This window comes from Diadema antillarum, unplaced genomic scaffold, assembly GCF_040938485.1.
Source record: "Diadema antillarum isolate AM-2024a unplaced genomic scaffold, OU_Dant_1.0 seq00000539_RagTag, whole genome shotgun sequence".
In the NCBI taxonomy this organism is placed as follows: Eukaryota; Metazoa; Echinodermata; class Echinoidea; order Diadematoida; family Diadematidae; genus Diadema; species Diadema antillarum.
Window position 1 is genome coordinate 636665 of NW_027271487.1, and position 19780 is coordinate 656444.

The 19780-nt window shown below is 40.8% G+C and overlaps 3 protein-coding genes across 7 annotated transcripts in view; all 3 read right to left on the reverse strand.

Moving 5' to 3' along the window:
- The window catches only part of LOC139734683 (homocysteine-responsive endoplasmic reticulum-resident ubiquitin-like domain member 2 protein), a 136394-nt gene that overhangs the window by 96444 nt on the left and 20170 nt on the right, over positions 1-19780 (reverse strand). The window lies entirely within an intron of this gene.
- On the reverse strand, positions 5042-9021 carry LOC139734674 (uncharacterized). The gene has a single exon (XM_071645461.1). The coding sequence runs from the start codon at positions 7081-7083 to the stop codon at positions 6109-6111; it is 975 nt and encodes a 324-aa protein (XP_071501562.1). The 5' UTR covers positions 7084-9021; the 3' UTR covers positions 5042-6108.
- Positions 8983-10173, reverse strand: LOC139734678 (uncharacterized). Its single transcript, XM_071645465.1, has one exon. It carries the CDS (start codon positions 10171-10173, stop codon positions 8983-8985), a length of 1191 nt encoding a protein of 396 aa, XP_071501566.1.

The following is a 19780-nucleotide window of genomic DNA, read 5'->3' on the forward strand; positions in this document are numbered from 1 at the left end:
GACAGTTTTTGCATTCCAAATAGATGAGTAACGCGGGACTGGAGGGCGCAGGTTGAAAACACCCCGCATAAACCTGGAAACCACTGGATGTGACCCTAAGTTGTCACTGCTACCTTTCAAAGTAATGAACGAGCTAAGAGCACTTCTTGCTGTATTAAGACTACTATAACTGGCTTTATCTACATAGAACATCTTACTTAAAAAGGCTAAAACTGTCTGAACACTTGGATACAAAAAGTCGAGATGCTTCTCCTCACAGAACTTAGTCCACTTCTTGATATATACATTGTACTGTGATTTGGTAGACTTTCTCCACGATGCTGCTATGATATTTACAGTTTCGCTGGGGAGTCCTTGCAGCTCATATGGTCTCCTCCAAGCCTGCAGCAAAGAAGAGAAAGATGTTTATTTAAGGGGTGTGGTTCCCCTGACACCGGTTGAGTGAGAAGTTTCTTTTGGTCTCTGATTATTAAAGGGTCCTCTAACAGCATCATTTGTAATAGAGGAAACCATGCCTAGGTTGGCCAATTTGGTACGAGTACAGTGCACTCCCGTTATAACGAACACGGTTATAACGAAATTTCGTTATAACGAAGTAAATCTTCTGGTCCCAAAATTATCACCATTAAAGTCTATGGTAAAAAATTCGCTTATAACGAACACGGTTATAGCGAAATTTCCATTATAACGAAGCCTTTTCCGAGCGCCACAGACAAAGAAAAACAAAAGAAATGTGCTCCGTTATAACGAAATGCGAATTGCTTTTGGAAATACATAGCGGAACAAGCATTTATAGCGTCTCTGCAGGGGTGAACGCTTCACACCACTCTGTGTTCGCTCTTTGTGTCACTCACAGTTTCTGAGGGGAACTTGCGTTTATTATTGTGATACAGTTATCCCATCATTCTTCACATAGCTTTCCAGTGTATGATGAGTATTCAGCAAACAGAATATGATATATATACGTGGTTTCCTTGTTTTCGTTATATATTGTATTTGTTCGGTTATAACGAAATTTCGTTATAACGAAAGAAAACTGCCGGTCCCGAGCATTTAGTTATAACGGGAGTGCACTGTAGTAGCCCTACTGCTTGGTCAGCATGAATCTTTTGCAGACAACGAGAAACAAGACAGAATGGAGGGAAAGCGTAAAAGTTCAATGTCTTCCAGTTTATGGTAAAGGCATCAACTGCACTAGCTTCTGGGTCTGGCTTCCATGAGACATAGTTCTCTACTTGTCTGTTCAGTCTAGAAGCAAACAGATCAATGTCTGGTTTCCCAAATCTATTTACAATGCTTCGAAATTTGTCTCTGCTTAACATCCATTCTGTTCTGTCTGAGAAATTACGGGACATCTGGTCTGCCTCAATGTTATCGGAACCGGGTAGATGTGCCGCAGTTACCCAAATATTTCTGTTGATGCACCATTCCCATATGGCAATAGCCATTTCATTGCAGTCTGGAGACTTGGTGCCTCCCATATTGTTGATGTAAGTCACAGCAGTCATGTTATCTACCCTAATGAGAACATGAACATTTTGTTGATTTGAGCAAAATGATTTCAGTCTCATGCTCACCGCTAACATCTCCAGATAGTTGATTTTGTTCTTGCTAGCCAAATTTAATTCTGTATGGTTCCAATGACCCCCTGTTTTTGTGACTTGATCAGTAGCACCCCATCCTTTCCCACTTGCATCTGTGCACAGTTCCATCTCTGGTGCCTTCCTTTGAATGGGACTGTACTGGGAATTAACACTACGTATCCACCATTCTAATTCTGATATAGCACCCTCTGATAAGGTCATGGTTCTGTCAAAATGTCCTCTTTCTTTACGAAGGGACCAGATTTTGTCTCTTTCTAGTTCTCTGTAGTAGAGAGGCCCATATTGCACTGCAGGGAATGAAGCTACAAGTTTGCCTATGACTTTGGCAACGAATCAAATTGTAGGACTTTCCATGTGCTTCAACTCTATACACATCTGTCTGATTTCAGTAGCTTTCTCTCTTGGCAATTCAACCTTCATGTTTGCCGTATCCAAATTGAACCCAAGAAAAGATAATTTCTGAGTTGGCACCAGAACAGATTTATGTGGGTGGATAAGGAACCCCAGGTCAGCCAGTAGTGCAGTTGTTGCATTTACTGCCAAATGAACATCCTCCTTTGACTTACCTAAGATCAGAGTGTCATCCAGATACCCAATCACTGTGTGCCCTTGTTCTCTGAGGGAAGCGAAAACTGGTTTTAGCAGTTTAGTTAATAGTCTAGGGGCTGAACTAAGTCCATTTGGGAGGGCTTTAAACTGCCACAATTGATCAAGCCACATAAACTTCAGAAATTTCCTGCAATTGGAGTAAATAGGTACTGAATAGTAAGCATCCTGGAGGTCGACTGAAGCTAAGTAACAGTTGGGTGAGATAAGAGGCAAGGCTGATTTCAAGCTATCCATTTTGAAATGTTGATAGACAACACACTCATTTAGATCTGACAGGTCCAAAATCAATCGAATTCCACCATTTCTCTTTGGCCTCGTGAAAATATTTGATATGAACTCCCCTTCTTCATGACCACATGTTTCTATAACATTCTTGGCTTGTAAGTTCAGGAGTTCCTCCTGTATTGCCATTGTGTCAGCTTCATTGTGCTTGTATTGATGGAGGGGTAAACTTCTAACTGGTGGAAATTTATCTGGCTCAAACTCAATCTCATAGCCTTGTACTGCATTGAGTATGTACGGGTCTGAAGTGATCTTGCCCCATATGTTATGAAATAACTTCAGTCGGTCTCCAACAGGTCCGATCAAATTATTTGTGGGCTTTACCTCCTTTGCTGTCTCTGCTGTCGGAGTTACTTCCTCCCTTGGCCTGCCCTCTGAGCAGGTAGCTGGCTCCCTCGGGAGGCAGTAGGGGTGTAAGTATGTGGCGGTTGAAATCGCTTCCGCCAAGCTGGTCGTGGGCCTAAAAAAGGCCTGTTTGGGTTGCCTGAAGTTGGTGATCTCATCCAACCTGCATCTCTGAACTGCCAGCGAGATGATTTGGCTGAAAGTCGGTAAGGATGGTACAGTGGACACGAGTGCTTTGCTGCTTTCATAACCCCGGCAGCAGCCTTGTGCTGGTCCTGAAGCTCTCTGACTTTTTTCCCCAAGTCATCTCCAAAGAGGTACTTGGTCACGGGGTGAGTGGCCTTGCACAGGTGTGTGAACTTACTGTTCAGATCTGGTCTAATCAGTTCTTTTCGGAGTGCATTCAATTCGTAATTAGCGTTGCACAGGAGAGCAAGCGCATCTTGCTGGGCCTCAGTTATCTCTGGGTCGAGTGTGTGGAGAAACGCATTAACACCGCGAGTTAATGACCTTTGCACTTTCTGGATCCTAGCATCGCGAGTGCGAGTAGTTGTGCTGAGGTTGTCCCAGATTGTCTGGTTTACACGCGGCGAGTCGATCAACTGGCAGTTTGCCAGGCAAGGGTATTTGTGAGCTGTATCCTCGAGCGTTTTCTCTTCCAGGTTGTTGCTCATTAAATAAGTCACAGAGTTTGCTAGCTCTTTGCCAATAGCCTGCCCAATCTCTGAAAGTACCGCGAATTTTGCTGCGAAGGCAGGCACCTTGCCCTGATCTGGGTCGTCGCCCTGCATACTACCGCGCTCGGTAGGCAGCAGATGTTCATCGCGTGAATCCGCAAGCCCGCTCGAATCACAATTGAATTCCCCACGTGTTATCACCGTTGGCAAATCATAGTCGTCTTGCGTGTAGTGCATCGATGCACCGGGCAGAGCATCAACGACTCGGGAGAGAAAATTTTCGAGTTTATTTAGCCTCCCGGTCAATTCTGCCAAATCCGAATTCGTACCGACAGTAGAAGAAGATCACGATCCAGCGTCTGACTCTGAGCAAGGTTTCACCCTGCTCGGTTTTTTCTTCCTGCTACCACCTCCAGCCGCCGCTACGCGGTCAGCCTGTGGTTTTGTACTTTTCTTAGTACTGTCCGTTACGGCAGATGCAGCTCCACTGCAACTGCTGGCATCCCGCTGCGCAGGAGCCATCTTGGATTGGAAATGCGAGGCAGCAAGCACTGAATTAGAGGGTGGAGATTGCTTCTCCTTGTATTTTCCGTAACAATTCTTAGGCAATCCGGAAAGAGACATCTCGGAGAAACGGCAAAAAGGGGTAGAAAATCCTGATCACGCTGGAGCAAGATCGTAACTGCTCCTTTTCAGAACATGGCTGCGCACGAATTGAACACGTGCACGTGCGCGGGATCTCCTATATTCTCATACGCAGTAATGCGTAGTCTCGATGTCGAGACTTACGAAATAAAATCGCATAGTTTTTGGTGAGAAAATGCGCAGACAGAAAGCCATGGACCATGTATTCATACCTCTAAGAATATTTTAAAAAAATATGAAAAATATGTGCAGATAGTTTTCTTTCTTTCTTTCCTCCGTATATTGTAAAAGTTAATTATATATACATGTAAGTAGTAAGTGAACCTACAGACCATTACGACACATGCGTGATCAAGCTACACTGTTGTGCACACAAAACTATCCTCCCATGCATGTGCAAGCTCACTCTGAAAATCCCGCAGCTTGTGCGCCGCCTGCGCTGGATGACGTGGGACGAGTGCATGTAACTCGCCCAAAGTCTGGTGGACGTCGGAATTCACGAAGAAAGTGAACTAAATGATTAGTTTGGTGACAAATTGGAGTACCCATCTACTCTATCAGTATGGAATAGTAATCTGGAATATGCACAAGATCAGGCTAGTTCCAAATTTATTTTTCTTGTTACAAATATTTGTAAAATGATGTCGGACTTCACTTTCATGGGGCTGTATTTCACTAACCCATTTTCCCTTCTTTTTTCGGTTAGCCGTGCCGCGCGAGCCTTCTTCAAAATGTTTTCTTTTCTAACAATATTAGATTCATGATACTATTCCTAGTTTCAACTCCCTATTATATACTCGTGAAAAACAACCCCAACCAACGATGCCGATGCAGTATCGATATCACTAGGCCGGAACTACCTCCAATAACTACCTCCAATAAGAAATATCGTGTCTGTTACTGTGTACTCAAGTCTGTCGGGCGGAATAAGACCCATGGGGTAATTTTTCACGATAATGCCAAAACTAGAACTAGAAACCAACATGGTTGATCAAAGCACAGTGGCTAGTGTTCTACTTCATATTTGTTATGTGCTTGTAAATATCTGTAAATAAACTGTAGAGTAACAAGCCTGTGATTGGTACAACGCCATGATTGGTACAGCCTAGTATTCTTTGGCACACTGAAGCTAAAAAATAATTCAAAGCCTTATAATATATCATGTTTGAAAGATGCAGCCTGTTACCTCTTAAAATGCACAGTAAACAGGACAGTAAAGACCAGTAAAGCTTCACAAAAATGTTTTTGATTTTCGTGACCTCTTGCCAAACTAGATTTCAAGCTGGAAATTAGCAGGCGAGTTAAGACACGGTATGAATTTTTAGTAAGTGAAAATCAGATTTACTAAGTAGCCATACTTACCTATACCATATCGCTATTCCTTCCTTACCTGCTTTAAAACCGGCAAAGGTTCTCTCTAGTACAGAGAAACAAGAAAAAAAGGGTCTGTGATGGTAGACTAACCTCACAGAGTTCCCTTTACTGTATAACGGGAAACCCCGAACCCCTCACTATAAAAGGCCACGCTAACCTCGTATCCTCCTCTCTCCGTCGGCGCCCAAACTTTGAGACCATCGAGGGGAGGAGGGTGGGTTTGGTATAGGTAAGTATGGCTACTTAATAGATCTGATTTTCACTTACTGAAATTTCATATCTACGGCAGAATATGCCATACTTACCTATACCATATCGCCATACCAGAGTACCACATATTCTTTTGGCAGTGGGAAGAAATGGGTATAGGTTAGCGTGAAATAGTGCCACATGCATGATATTCTTGGCGACATGAACATGTGAAGAAGGTCAGTATGAAAAGGCTAGAAAAACAAAGGGTGTGAGATACACTTACCCACTTCTAGTGATGGAATCCCTTGAGGGCTGCCCTTGCGAAGCTAGTTTCTGCTTGGATGACATCGGACAAATAGCAGGCAGTAAAGGTATTCTCATTAGCCCAGTATGCCGCCTTCATGATGTTTTCCATGGAAGCCCCTGTTAAAAAGTGCCCAGGAGGCCGCTAATCCCTGTGTGTCATGTGCTTGGATCTTGTCAGCAAATAGGGCCTCTTGACCACCTGCTTTTATCGCGGTTACTATCCAGCGAGAGATGGAATCACGTGACACTGCACCATGTGGGGCCTGATAGCTCACAAAAAGTTGTCTTGAAGATCGAAGTTCCCGAGTCCTGTGAACATGACATTTGAGAGCCCGGACAGGGCACCACAATCTATCTTCTGGAACTGAAGAAAGAGAAGATATAGAGGGGAGAACAATTTCTAACGATGGTGAAGCTTCATGTTGGTTTTTCGCCAGAAATCGTGCACGTGGTAGAAGTCTCACTTTATTTTTCTCCCAGCATAAGTGTCCCGTCTCTGAAGAAAGAGCATGAATGGAGCTTTGACGCTGTCCAGAGGATGCCTCTACTAAAAAGAAGGTTTTGATAGTTAACTCTTTCAGAGTTGCTTCCTGCATAGGTTCATATGGGGGGCGAGCCAGGGCCTGAAGGACCTTGGGGAGACTCCAGGTTGGTGATAACATTTTCCTGTTGGGTTTATTCAGGAAAAAGGATTTCATCAATCTCATTAACATAATCGAGGAGGACACGGATTCCCCATTCGGAAACCCGTTGTGTATGACTCCAATGGCAGATCTGTAACCTTTGATGGTGGAAATTGACAGTTTCTTATCATAAAGGTAAATGAGGAAGTCAGCGATCTCACCTAGAGATGCTTTGCTTGGATCAATCTCCTTCTCTCTGCACCATCTAGTGTAGTGCAGCAGTCGTGAGTCATAAGTTGTTCTTGTTGACACTCTGAGACACTGTGATGTAAAATCGGCAGCTCTCAATGAAAGTCCTGCCTCAATTCCTGAATTCCTGTTATTGGCCACAGATTGGATGGGTTTGGGTAGTACTGTGTTGTCCATGGTTGGCTCAAGATGTCCTCCCTGACTGGGAGGATTATCGGTGTGCTCTCAGAAGGCTCACATGGGTTGGAAACCAAGGTCGTCTGGGCCACCATGGGGCGATCAGTAGCACATTTGCTTGATCCTCTTGGACCTTGTTTAGTACTCTCATGATCAGTGCAAAAGGGGGAAATGTGTAGGCCAGAACATTGCTCCATGGGATAGAGAAAGCGTCTGCTGCCAGAGCCATGGAATCCTCATGTTTCGTGCAGTATGTTCTCAATTGTTTGTTCAGGGCTGAGGCAAATAGGTCGATGGATGGTTGACCGCACTGGTTGAACATTTGTTTCGCTACACTGGGTTGAAGCATCCACTCTGTTGGAAGGCAGCTTCCCCTTGAGATGAAATCGGCAATGTAGTTGTCCTTGCCTGGGATATGTGAGGTGAGGCACAGATATGGATATTTCTCTTGTTGGCCCAGGTTAGAATTTCCATTGTTAGGTTGCAAAGTGTGTGATCGAGTTCCCCTCTGTCGGTTCAGATAGGTCACTACTGTTCTGTTGTCCAACTTTATGAGCACTGATTTCCCTTCTAACCCCTGAAAGTGTCGGAGTGCACGTTTTACCGCAAGCATTTCCAGTCTGTTGATATGCCATTCCTTTTCTTGCGGGTCCCACGGGCCCCCTGCTTGGCTCGAGTTCAAAACAGCTCCCCAGCAATGTTTGGAAGCATCTGTCAGAATAGTCCTCGTTGGGTGGGGGTCCCGGAAGAGTTTTCCTGTCTCTAGGGAGTGTGGTTGAGTCCACCACTTGATCGCTTCCCGAGTCTTGGAAGTCATCAGAATTTTCATGTGTCTTGTCTGCGGGGGCATTGGAATTGTAGGAGGTGTAGTTGTAGCGCTCTCATCCTCATTCGACATTGTGTCACCACATCTACCAGGCTGGCTAGCAAGCCTAAGAATACTTGCCAATCCCTGAGCGAGGATTTCTGATGTGATAGAAGAGCACGGCCCAAGGCTCTTACTTTTTTCTGTCTGTGCGGTGCTGGTGTGGCTCGTAGATGTGGAATGTCGATGACCTCTCTCAGGAATTCTGGTGCCCGAGTTGGGTTGATTTTGGATTTTTCCCAGTTTATGAGAAATCCGAGGCTGGTCACAAGGGAGATCGTGGTCTGTAGCTGGTCCCTTAGCATCCCCTCTGACAGTGCCAATATTAGCCAGTCGTCGAGATAGTAGAAAACTTTGATCCCTCTCTTTCTTAGTGCTGATGCGACCAGTTGAACAATGAGGGTGAATACCCGAGGGGATGATCGAAGACCGAATGGTAGGACTTCATAAACATATGTTTTTTTCTCTATTGCAAAACCCAGCAAATTTTGAGAGTGTGGGGCCACTGGTACGTGATCTGAAGATATGCATCAGAAAGGTCTATTGTGGCGGCCCATTTGTTGTGATGAATTAGGGGTAAGATTTTGGCGAGGCTTTCCATCTTGAAGGGGCGGCTTGGGATAAAGCGATTTTGTTTCTTTAGGTTTAGAATCATCCTGTAATCGCCTGTGCGTTTCAGTGTGAGGAAGATTGGAGATTGCACGAGACCGTCGCGGGAAAAGACTTGTCTGATGGCTTGTTTTCTTTCCAGTGACTGAATTTGAGCAGGCTCTTTCTGAGCAAGGTATTTTTGGGGAGTGGGGTAACCTTCCGTAGTAACTTGGAAGCTTTGTGATATTTTGGATTTATTTTGATCGTGTAGCCATTTCGGATTATGTTCAAAACGAACTTGTCGTGAATGATGTTGTCCCAATTTTTTTCGAAGTGTTTTAGTCTCCCCCCTACTGCGTGGAGTTCTCGCTGTGGTCTCGGAAAGTAGTCAGAATTGCTTGTGGTTCTGGAAGGGTGGACGGCTTGGTTGCTGCTTGGCATGGTCACGAAAAATATCTTTCGTTTTGTTTTCCCCTTGGTGATTTTCCTGTCTCCCACGGAGGAGGTCTGGGTAGGCCACTGTGATTATAGCTAGGCCTATGCGTCTCCCTATACCGCGTGTCAGGGAGGGTCTTGGATGCGTGGTAGGTTGATATGGCAGACAGTTTGTAGACCGTCTTGTCTGCCATCGAGGCAGCTGTGAGGGACGAGTCCAAGATTTTCTGGAATTTTCCCCCGAACAGATCCTCTCTTTGCACTGGTAGTTTTTCTAGGAGAGTCGTCGCATTCTTTTTGATTTGTAGTTGTTCCAAAACCCATGCTGTTCTGACTCGTGTGGTGAGTAAGGTTGTCCGCGCTGCCTGTTCAAATTGCAGTTCAGATATCTGTATGATGAGGTCAGCAATGTGTTTGCGATCCATTGTAGAGATATTCAGCCTGTCTGCTTCACGTTGCGCAGTAAGGAGGTATGTCTGAAAGGTAGCTAGGCGCATAGACGTTCTTGCTGATCGTTCCACATTGAGTAGCTGGGATTCAAATTTCTGAAATTTGTTTGTACGAAGAGGATTGTGCTTTGACGGCAAACGTTTTGCCTTGGAATCTCCCACACGAATGGCTGTCTCAGGCACAGAGGGGGCCTTGAAAAAGGCCTTGAAATCTTTGTCGCCAAATAAGTTCTTACTTACCTCCCTGCGCATTGGCCGAAGATGATTTCCCTTATCATTGAGATGGTTCACACATGAAACAAAAGGTGCATCCAATTTCACAGAACAGGTCGCTGATTTGCCTTTGTTGGAGCTAAGATCCGATTCCAGACAAAAAATGGGTTGTGGAACCTCATGATGTTCCCCTGGGTTGGCTTTCAATTGGGGCCAAAATTTCGTGATGAGCTCGGCTGCCGTGGGTGGGGAACTACTAGCTTTAGAGTCTATTCCCTGTCTGAAGCTCGAACAATTATCTGCATGTATAGACCTGGCTGAGTCGGAGACAGCTTCAGTGTTGACCATAGAGCTTCTCTCTGAGGCAGAGGCTGAGGTGAAAATATTTCCGTCGCTTGTAGGCTCTATCTGGTGAAGCCTGAGATGTGACGGATGTTGAATCATGACGTTTTCTTTTCCAGCAACCAGAAGCCACAGCAGGACGATGATAGCCCAAGTCTGAGTCCGATTCAGAATCCAATTGGACAGAAACGGCATAGCGCGAGAGGCCCGATGATCGTGGAAGGCTCGGGTTCGATCCACGGTTACGATTTCGTGCTCCTTCCCATTCCCGTGGGCGCGAACGTCTCGCCGATCTTCCCGCGGAGTCTAGCGATGCGAGGGAGGAGCTTTCCCCGGGTCCGTCGGGGCAGGTAGTTGTTGCCAGTGCGCTTGAGTAAACGGGGAATAGACGTGTCCAAACTTCCCCCCAAAAGGCGGATTATTTCCTTGGAGAGCCATCTGGATGGCTTGAATGAACCAAGCCGCCACCACTGACGGTTCTGCAAGGGTGATAGGCGGGCCTGGATTCGAGTTACTGGCTGTATTTTGTGTCGAGTTCAAAGCGTTGTCTACGTGACCGATTTCATGTTGGATTCTGTTACAGGTAGAGCGCCCTCTACTTTCGAATACAGCGGGTCTGTAATGTTCTGTATGGCGTGCGTGGTCTGTGCAACTGTTTTTTTGCCGTTCGATATTTCTGGCGGATCTATCGACTTATTGTTGCCCTTGTCATGATTATCTTTCCCCCGAACATTGGCTGGCTTTTTGGGAGGTACATGTAACCTTTGATTCATGGGTTTGTGAATGTTTTTCCCCCGAACTTTGGTCGGCTATTTGGGAGGGATTCTTTGTTTCTCCGTGTTTTCCTCCTTTTTCCCTCGAACAGCAGTCGGCTTATTGGGAGGTTCATCCCGTACGGAATTTTGAGTTGGAGCGACAGTGGCAGGAGAGCCCACCTTGTGATGGCCACTCTCCGCCCTGTCGCTCTTTCCCGATTTTCCTTTACTCTCCGACATCGTCAGATCTATTGTACACACTGTAGAACACCTAGAGAAGCAAAAATGCGAAGTGGTCGGAGAGGTTTGTATAACATGTTTGATAGCCGGTAGAATCACAGGCGACTGCCTATCAGGCGCCGGCAAAGGAAAGAGGAGGATACGAGGTTAGCGTGGCCTTTTATAGTGAGAGGTTCGAGGTTTCCCGTTATACAGTAAAGGGAACTCTGTGAGGTTAGTGTACCATCACAGACCCTTTTTTTCTTGTTTCTCTCTACTAGAGAGAACCTTTGCCGGTTTTAAAGCAGGTAGGGAAGGAAAAGCGATATGGTATAGGTAAGTATGGCGTATTCTGCCGTAGATCCTCATTTTGGACCGCTTTTACCAGTTGTTGTGCACTGAATGGTGAATAGTCATCTTTTGTGCAAGTGAAGTTGGTCGTAATTTCAACAGCAGCCATATTACAAATGACTAGTGAGCTCACAGAGATATGTACCTAGAATTTCTAATACTGTCAGCCTAGCCCGACCAGGCACAAACCTTCACACGGTGTCCCGTGCGTCGCGACACTTGTATACAGCGACAGGGCTGTGTATAGTTACTGTCAGCCTTGCCTCCAGACAGCGCTGTGCCATGATTGGTACAGCTACATGATTCTTATGGGTGATACTGTATTGTTGACGCGTTCAAATAAATGAAGTTGTATTAGACCTACAGCACATACAAATCATGTGTGTGTAACAATCAAAGACACGCTGTACCAATCATGGCACCAAGGGCAAAGAAGGTAACACAAAAACCACTTTTCGGGGGGGGGGGGGCAAAATTTCTTATATAATTTCTTTATCTTAAATATGCATTAAGAATGTCATTATATTGACACACAATGTTCCAAAAGATACACTCAAGACTTCATCTATTTTGGAACTAGGCCCTACTGCACAAAACTATTAAGTGTACCACGGCGCTCCTTGTATAGTGAGGTGCCCGCACCTTGCCAGGGGCCTGAATACTGCCATCTTGCTTTAAATTGTTACAAGCGCACTCAACAAAAATTTATGCCAGGGACTGTGTTCAGTATCCCTTAAAAAAGTTGAAATTTGGCAGGGTTACCAAAAACAAGCAAACTGTGGTGAAAAACAAGCAGTTTTTTGCGAAAATTTGAAAGTTATATTAGGAATACTTGTTATAGACAGGGCAGAGCCAGGCAAAAACTGCCTTTTTTTCCAGTCAAGGTTTTCTCACTTAATTCTGGTACTTTAGACCATATTTAACAAAATAAGCTTCTGCGCCATCTTGAAATCTGTCCCAAATCCAAGATGGCCGCCAAAAATCCAAAATGGCCGCCAGAGGACCTAAAACGTGCCTTCTGTGGTTAAGATTTGTCTGGGGATGGGTTTTTTTAAACTCTATTTGATGATAAATGGTAAGAGAAATAAGATTCAGTGGATTAAAATTAGAATCAGTTTCTTTTTTATTGCAAAAATCCAACATGGCCGCCAGACGCAGCTCCCGAAATTAATAAATGTCATAATAACCGGAGGGCCAAACCCTAAAAACTCGCTTACTTAACGAGTGAGTTCCACTCTCTCTACAAACTAAGTAGACCATGCCTATTTTCAAATTTCTATTGTAACAAACAACATACCACTGGTCTACCTCAAAAAATTTGTTGCGAAAGCCTCCAAATCCAAAATGGCGTCCAAGATGGCCGCCATATCTACTGAATTTGCTATTTGAAATATAGAATTTGATAGAAACATCAGATTTCAACAAATGTGATGTCATATGAAAGAGAATAAAATTTCCTACAAGTTGATACCATTTTTATGGGAGATTGCTATAACTGGATTGAGATTTTAAGGAAAAATACTCATTTTTTGATATTTTTCTGAAAAAAAGGAAAATCATGAAAATGCTCGATTCAGCATAAATCAGAAAAAGACTGAAGGATTATCTTGAAACGTTTTAAGAATTTTGTTTAACATATAATTAATATTTGGAGAAAATTAGGGGTCAGTACCATATGCGGTTCAGGAGTTATAATGTCTCAAACTTGAAAACTCACTATGTAAAAATTTCCACTTTAGCTGTGACAAGACCTTGTTGGTTGTAAAGAGCGTCTGCACGCGCCAAGACTACTACACGCACCACTGGCACTGACGCTTGTAGCAGTGCCAGTGGTGCGTGTAGTAGTCTTGGTGCGCGCAGACTTTTTTTGACAAACAAGAGTTTGTGCCTGCAAACTAACTTTTCATACCAAGTGGTAGCTCAGGTGACGCCGATCGCTATCATTTCAAAGTAGATTGTTCTGGAGCAGATGAGATGAAGCAAAAAATGTCTTTCAAATAGAGGTACAAGCTTGAAACAACCATGCTATAGAAAGTTTAAAACAAAATTTGGATCAATCACTCAAAAACTTCAAGATTGCAGGCCATCTAAGCTGACATAGTTTATTGCGCCAAATTAAATGTATTCTTTTAATTTTGGTACAATTTTGTCTGTTGTGCTATCTATTTATAGTTTTTATATATTTTGAACATTGTAGTGCTATTTCAAACCGTCATGGGTTTTTATGGAGATATTTTTAAAACCAGTGATATTCTACTCCGAAAAAGAAAAAAAATCGAGTGGAAGTTTCATTTTTGAAGGAGTTAGTAATGGAAATCTGTAAATTTAAAGTAAAATTGGAGTGAATTTTGAGTGAAAATTCTCATTTTCACTGATTTTAGAGTGACCTTAGGGATCACTCGTCACTCTTTGAGTGATCCCTGAGATCACTCTAAAAGGAATGAAAATGAACAAATAGAGGGACATGACCATAAAATTTCAATTTGGTTTTTTCCTTGATTTTTGTGTTTGACTTCAGAAAGAACACATTGATAATTCAGGAAAAACTTTTTTTTCAGGGTATCTTGATAGTTTTAGGGATTGAATTAAACCAATTTTGAACAAGTAAACTTTCAGATTGAATTTCATCAGCAAAATCTCTATAATGGTAAAGTAGATAGCTAGTCAAGTTAAATGCCATTTTCTAGCCACAAATATTGAATTCATAGAGGCAATGCAGTGCTTTCATGGATAAATTAAGTAAAATCAACTTACATGTCTTCAAAATGCAAACATGTGTGCATTTCCCCAACCATCGAACAGTCATGTAACGTTACTAACCAAAAGGTGAAATTATTTACCTCCAGAGAGTATAAAGTGTCTATGAATGATAATATTTCAATTTTTCCTGCTGTGTCCAATGACTAACATAAATATAAAAATAAGTATTACTAATCATTATAGAAGCTAGAAATAACAGCAGTCAAAATGTGTAACGTTACTAACCACGTAACGTTACTAACCACAGTCTGTGTGTATTGTAACATTACTAACCATGAAATAAGTGAATAAGACTCCAATGGACAGGTCCTGGTCTGGTAAAATTTTGCCTGATGATAGAGCCAGATGTCAACTACAAGATTATGTGGTCATACAGTAAAAAGATATTGGCTTCTTTTTTTAGTAAATTAATTATGCAAATTTACGCATGAAATCATATTTTCACCTATAACTCCATAAAAAAGACTGAAGGATTGCTAAATTTTAGTGTAAGAGTTCCTCAAGACACATCAAACAATTTTCTTGCAAAAAAAATAGCAAAATCAAAATTAGTTTTTTTTTGTCTTTTATTGTTTTGTTAATTTCTTATGTATTTTAATTTTTTTTACCTTTTGTTTTCTATTTTTTTTATTGCCAAAATTTGTTGCAGGCACTTTTTCAAGCTTATCTACATTACAATTGATTAATTTCACTGGTCAAAGGTTGAAACAATCTAATTAATATCAAATTAACGAAAAAACACAATTTGCATTGGATTTGCACACGATGTCATGAATTTGAGCTGTTTTCAGGTCGACATGCATTTATGCCAAACATTACATAATTGTAGAACGGTGTACCCGGACATCGCAAAATTGGTCTCAAAATATGGGGGAGACTTCATTGAAAAAAGTCATGAGACGATGCGGCAAAATCTTTGCGCGTTGCGGAATCATGGCGGGAAATGTTGGGGGGGGGGGGGTCTACAGCATTTGCATCACTAAAGAAGGCTCACAAGGTGCACATTGAGCGATTTTTTTTTTTAAACCACTTCCCATGGGAAGAGGCAATTGATGGAATCTGTGGGCCAGCAGAGCATTTTGTGTGGAAAGTAGTGTTAAAAACAATTGAGGCCGTCAATTCAAATTTTCTGTCCCAATTTGAAATTATCATACAATAGTTTGTCGGGGTTAATTATGCTTCAGGTACAGCGAACAGACTTTTGTTTTCAGAACAATGCAGAGATTTGACATTCAAACTGGTCTAAAAGAAAATAAAAACACATGTCTCTACACTTGAATAAACATGAATTCAACTAATTATTTGAGTTAATGTCATATGACTTAAACTACTTTCACAATAATACACAACATTGCATTATGCTGGATTCCTATTGTGCAATGACTACGCACACCACAATTGGCCACACACTGTACATACTACATACAGGTACATTAGTTTTTGCTCTTTGATTTCTTTCCCCTTTGTTAAAGGTACTGTTGATAAGGGACACATTAACTGTTTTGCTCAATAAAACAGGCTGTTTTTGTGAATTACTGTGAGTCATGATGAACAGTGATTGGCAAAGTTATGAAACTGTGGATATCACTTGACCTAGTCTTTAAAAGTGGTACTTTTTTTTTAAAGTTTGTAATTTATGAAAACTTTTTTCTAGTCTTTTTTAACATGTACAAGTACAATGGTACTATACTGCATGAGTTTGATGATTGAAATAAGAGTTTCATGTCTTATCTGATGTTTCTTAGCTTTAACTTTGCATTCTCATGAGGAAACATGTAATGATTTGAGTTAACACACAATTCTGTAAAAACTGGACAAGCCGTAACGTTACTAACCGTAACGTTACTAACCACGATTTTTGTACTTAATTTTCAAACAAAGTTATAATGAGAAAGGATATTTGGGGCAGATATTGCCCTTAAAGCTAGAAATGAAAAATAAGTGTTGATATATTTCAAGCTATACCAGTTTTAGCAAACTTTTTGTTCAAAGATGCTCATCAATTTTTTATGTCCTTTTTTTGTAACGTTACTAACTGGCATTAAAAGCAGACCTTTCTTCTAAAATAATTCATGAAATGATTTCATTCTTTGCTCTGTTCTAGGTCTACACTAGAATGATCTCTGGTGACATTAATGAGACTTCACATCCACAGATAGAGAAATGAGTCTAATCTAAATCATGAGAATGTCCCTATAATGTAACGTTACTAACCACGGAATTGCCCATTTCCACTCTCGAGTGATCCTGATATCTAAAATGTGAACACATCTACCAATGGCATTTAGTTCAATTCAATTTTGACACTATAACCCACATGAAATCAGCCTAAAACGATTTAAGAAAAATCTATTCACAGTGAATACACTTTCAGCATGCTTATTTGTAAATTCAATTCAATTCAATTCAATTCAATTCAATTCAATTCGATGTTTTATTTCATTTTTCGACAAGAACATATAAACATCACTTCTTCTTTTTTGGTAACAGAAAATCAGGTGCTCAAAACTATGTAGGATGAAAAGAATACAATAATTGTAGCACCTTACAATCATTACAGATTATCATAAAATTCGAGTGATTTGAAGTAAGTAAACATTGTGGATAATTCGAAAAATGGAAGGACCCACTAAAAAGACAAGTCTTGTAGAATGTGGGCCCCTCAGAAATGTGAATATACAGCCTGAATAATCATTTTGGACAGTGTTATTTGAACAACATACTGAAAAGTAATTTCGCACAACACATTTAAAAGCAACTTTGAGAAATTGCCGCAATGTCGGATTTTTCAGGGGGGGGGGGGTGCTCGGATCAGAAGGGCTTTCAACGACATGTACGGATCAGATATTATTACACATATGCCATCATCATTCACGTTTCTACAACTGCAGAGTAACATACAAGTACAAAAGCATATCTTTGATACAGAAGCATTTCTTTTTTAAATCAAAGATCGGGCCTTACCCAAACACTAAAAGGAGCTCCACCCCCCTCCCCCCCCCAAAAAAAACAAAAACCCTCAATATGGTTTAAACAAGGACAATATATATGATAGACAGCAATACAAGAAATTCTAAAAATCTGACGCAACACACTAAAGGTATCCTTTACCGTTGGAAGAGATATCACATTCGATTTACATGTGCAGGTTAGTTGTATCAAAAAACATTCTACCATGTAAATAAAAAAAAAAATATATATACATATATATATATATATATATATATATATAATGAAGCCTAAAACATACGAAAATATCACCATTTCTTTTCAAGAAACCGTAACATTGATAACTGTTGACAGCTTAGCACAAAAAACTAGAAATGTCGCTACGGCGACTGGTATGCCTCCGCCATAATGCATGGTTCTCCTAGTAGGTCTATAGTACAATGTCTTGGCAATGTGTGATGACAGTTTCACACAATTGGCAAAATATTTAAATGACAGGTTTGCCACAAATGTGCTGAATGTTCACTTTCCTGGAACTAGGTTCAATTGGATGAATGATTAAAACGTCAGAGTGCAGGTATTTGGGGAACTGATGATTTTTACTTGACTTTTGACCCTTTCATTAGTTTATGCATTGAGTAATTTTCAGGGTATTGAGAAAAAGTATAATTTCAGTATCAAATGGTAAAATAGCATTATCTAAACCTTGCCTTTGACCTTTAACCTCACAGTTCCAAAGAGAATCACTGTCAGGTAGAACATGCATAAATATGTAAGTTTCATGATGATACCTCGAGTTACTTTCGAGATATGGAGGAAAAAGTGCAATAAAGCACTTTCACTTGACCTTTGATCTTTTGACTTTTGACCTTTTGGCAAAAACTTCCCACAGAATATATATTTGGTAATACATGCATACATCAAGTTAAAAAAACAAACCTTCAGGCATTGCATAAATATAAGTAGTGATATTTTGAGGAGTTGAACTTGACCTTTGACCCCCACCTGACCATTGACCCATGACCCCCAACTTTCCTAGATAATCACTGCCCATCGGTACAAGCATATATATTTTTTTTTTTTCATTTTGAAAAGATTTTATTTTCTGCATTTCATATTTTCTTTCAGAATACAAAAATAACAAAGGCAGGTTCAATTACACAAATACAATTCTGAAAATTATTGACATATTACATAGTAAGTCATATTTTGTATATAAAGACAAATGAAACGTTAAATAACATACAAAATGTTTATATGGCCAATAATGACTTGATTCACAGTACAATATATAATATATACATATAATGCAGAGGGCCGCCGTTATAAGCCGTGCTTGAACAGACGGACAGCCAGAGTTAAATTACCATTTTTTATTGTAGTACTTGAACACTAATACGGATGGGCCATGTTAAAATGCGTGTAAATCCAGTTTTATACAATTACTTGGTAAACAGGAGTGGTGCCTGTGAGTGCGTGTGCAGGTGATGAAGCGCGAAAGTGTTGATGGTCAGCACTTCTAAGAAAATGATTGAATATGTTATAATATGGGCGAAGGGTCAAGCAGCAAAGTAAAAGAAAGGGAAAAGGGGGTGGACCAAAATATTGCCTTGTTGTTGAGTATAAGAGGTACATGTTTAATGATTACTGTACCGTATGATATTGTGCCAAGAAATATTTCTTTGTATTTGCCTTAAAGGAATAGAGAGATGTGCACTGTTTTATGTGGAGAGGGAGTGAATTCCAAATATCAGGCCCGTTATGCCGAATTGATTTTTGAGCTAATAGGAGTTTAGGGTTATTCAAATGGAAATCATTACGATGGCGCGTGGGGTAAGCATGGACATCCCTGTTAAGGGAAAATGCGTTGTGGAAGAGTGGGAGTAGATTTTGCGTGTATTTGAACATAAATATTGCTGTTTGAAATTTGTGTATATCGTCAACTTTAAGAACTTTTAGTCTAAGGAATAATGGATCAGTATGTTCTAAATAATGTGAGTTAGTACATATTCTTATTGCCTTTTTCTGTAAAAGAAAAATAACATTTACTTTGGTTTTATTACAGTTTCCCCAGACAACATTACAATAATTAATATACGGTAAGATTAATGCATTGTATAACATAGTGAGTACTTTTTCCGTTACAAAATATTTTAATCTCCGAAGTATTCCAATGACTTTAGATATTAATGTGGTTATATTATCAATGTGGTTATTCCAATTTAAATTGGAGTCAAGGGTTACCCCTAAGAACTTGGTTGATTTTTTTCCAATAATGGGCATACCATCAATAATAATGTTATTAGGCATTATCGGTTGCAAATGTGAAGTATTGAAGTTTATGAAACACGTTTTATCTATATTTAGTGATAATTTATTGCATTTAAACCATGTAGAAATTTTTGCAAGCTCAGAATTAAGTATATCCACTAGTGTGTTTAAACAGTTGTGAGAGTAGAAGACACTGGTATCGTCCGCGAATAATACATAGGTGAGAAGGGTTGAGGAATTTATAATATCGTTAATATATATAAGAAAAAGTAGAGGTCCTAAAATGGATCCCTGTGGTACACCGCAAGTAATATATGACTTAAACGAGGTACTTGAATGAAATGCTACGTATTGCTGACGTTGGGATAAATAATCTCGGAACCAGGAAAGAACTATTCCTCTTATGCCATAATTATGTAGCTTTTTTAATAAAATTCCATGGTCTATTGTATCAAAGGCCTTGCTCAGGTCCATAAAAACTCCTATCACGTGCTGTT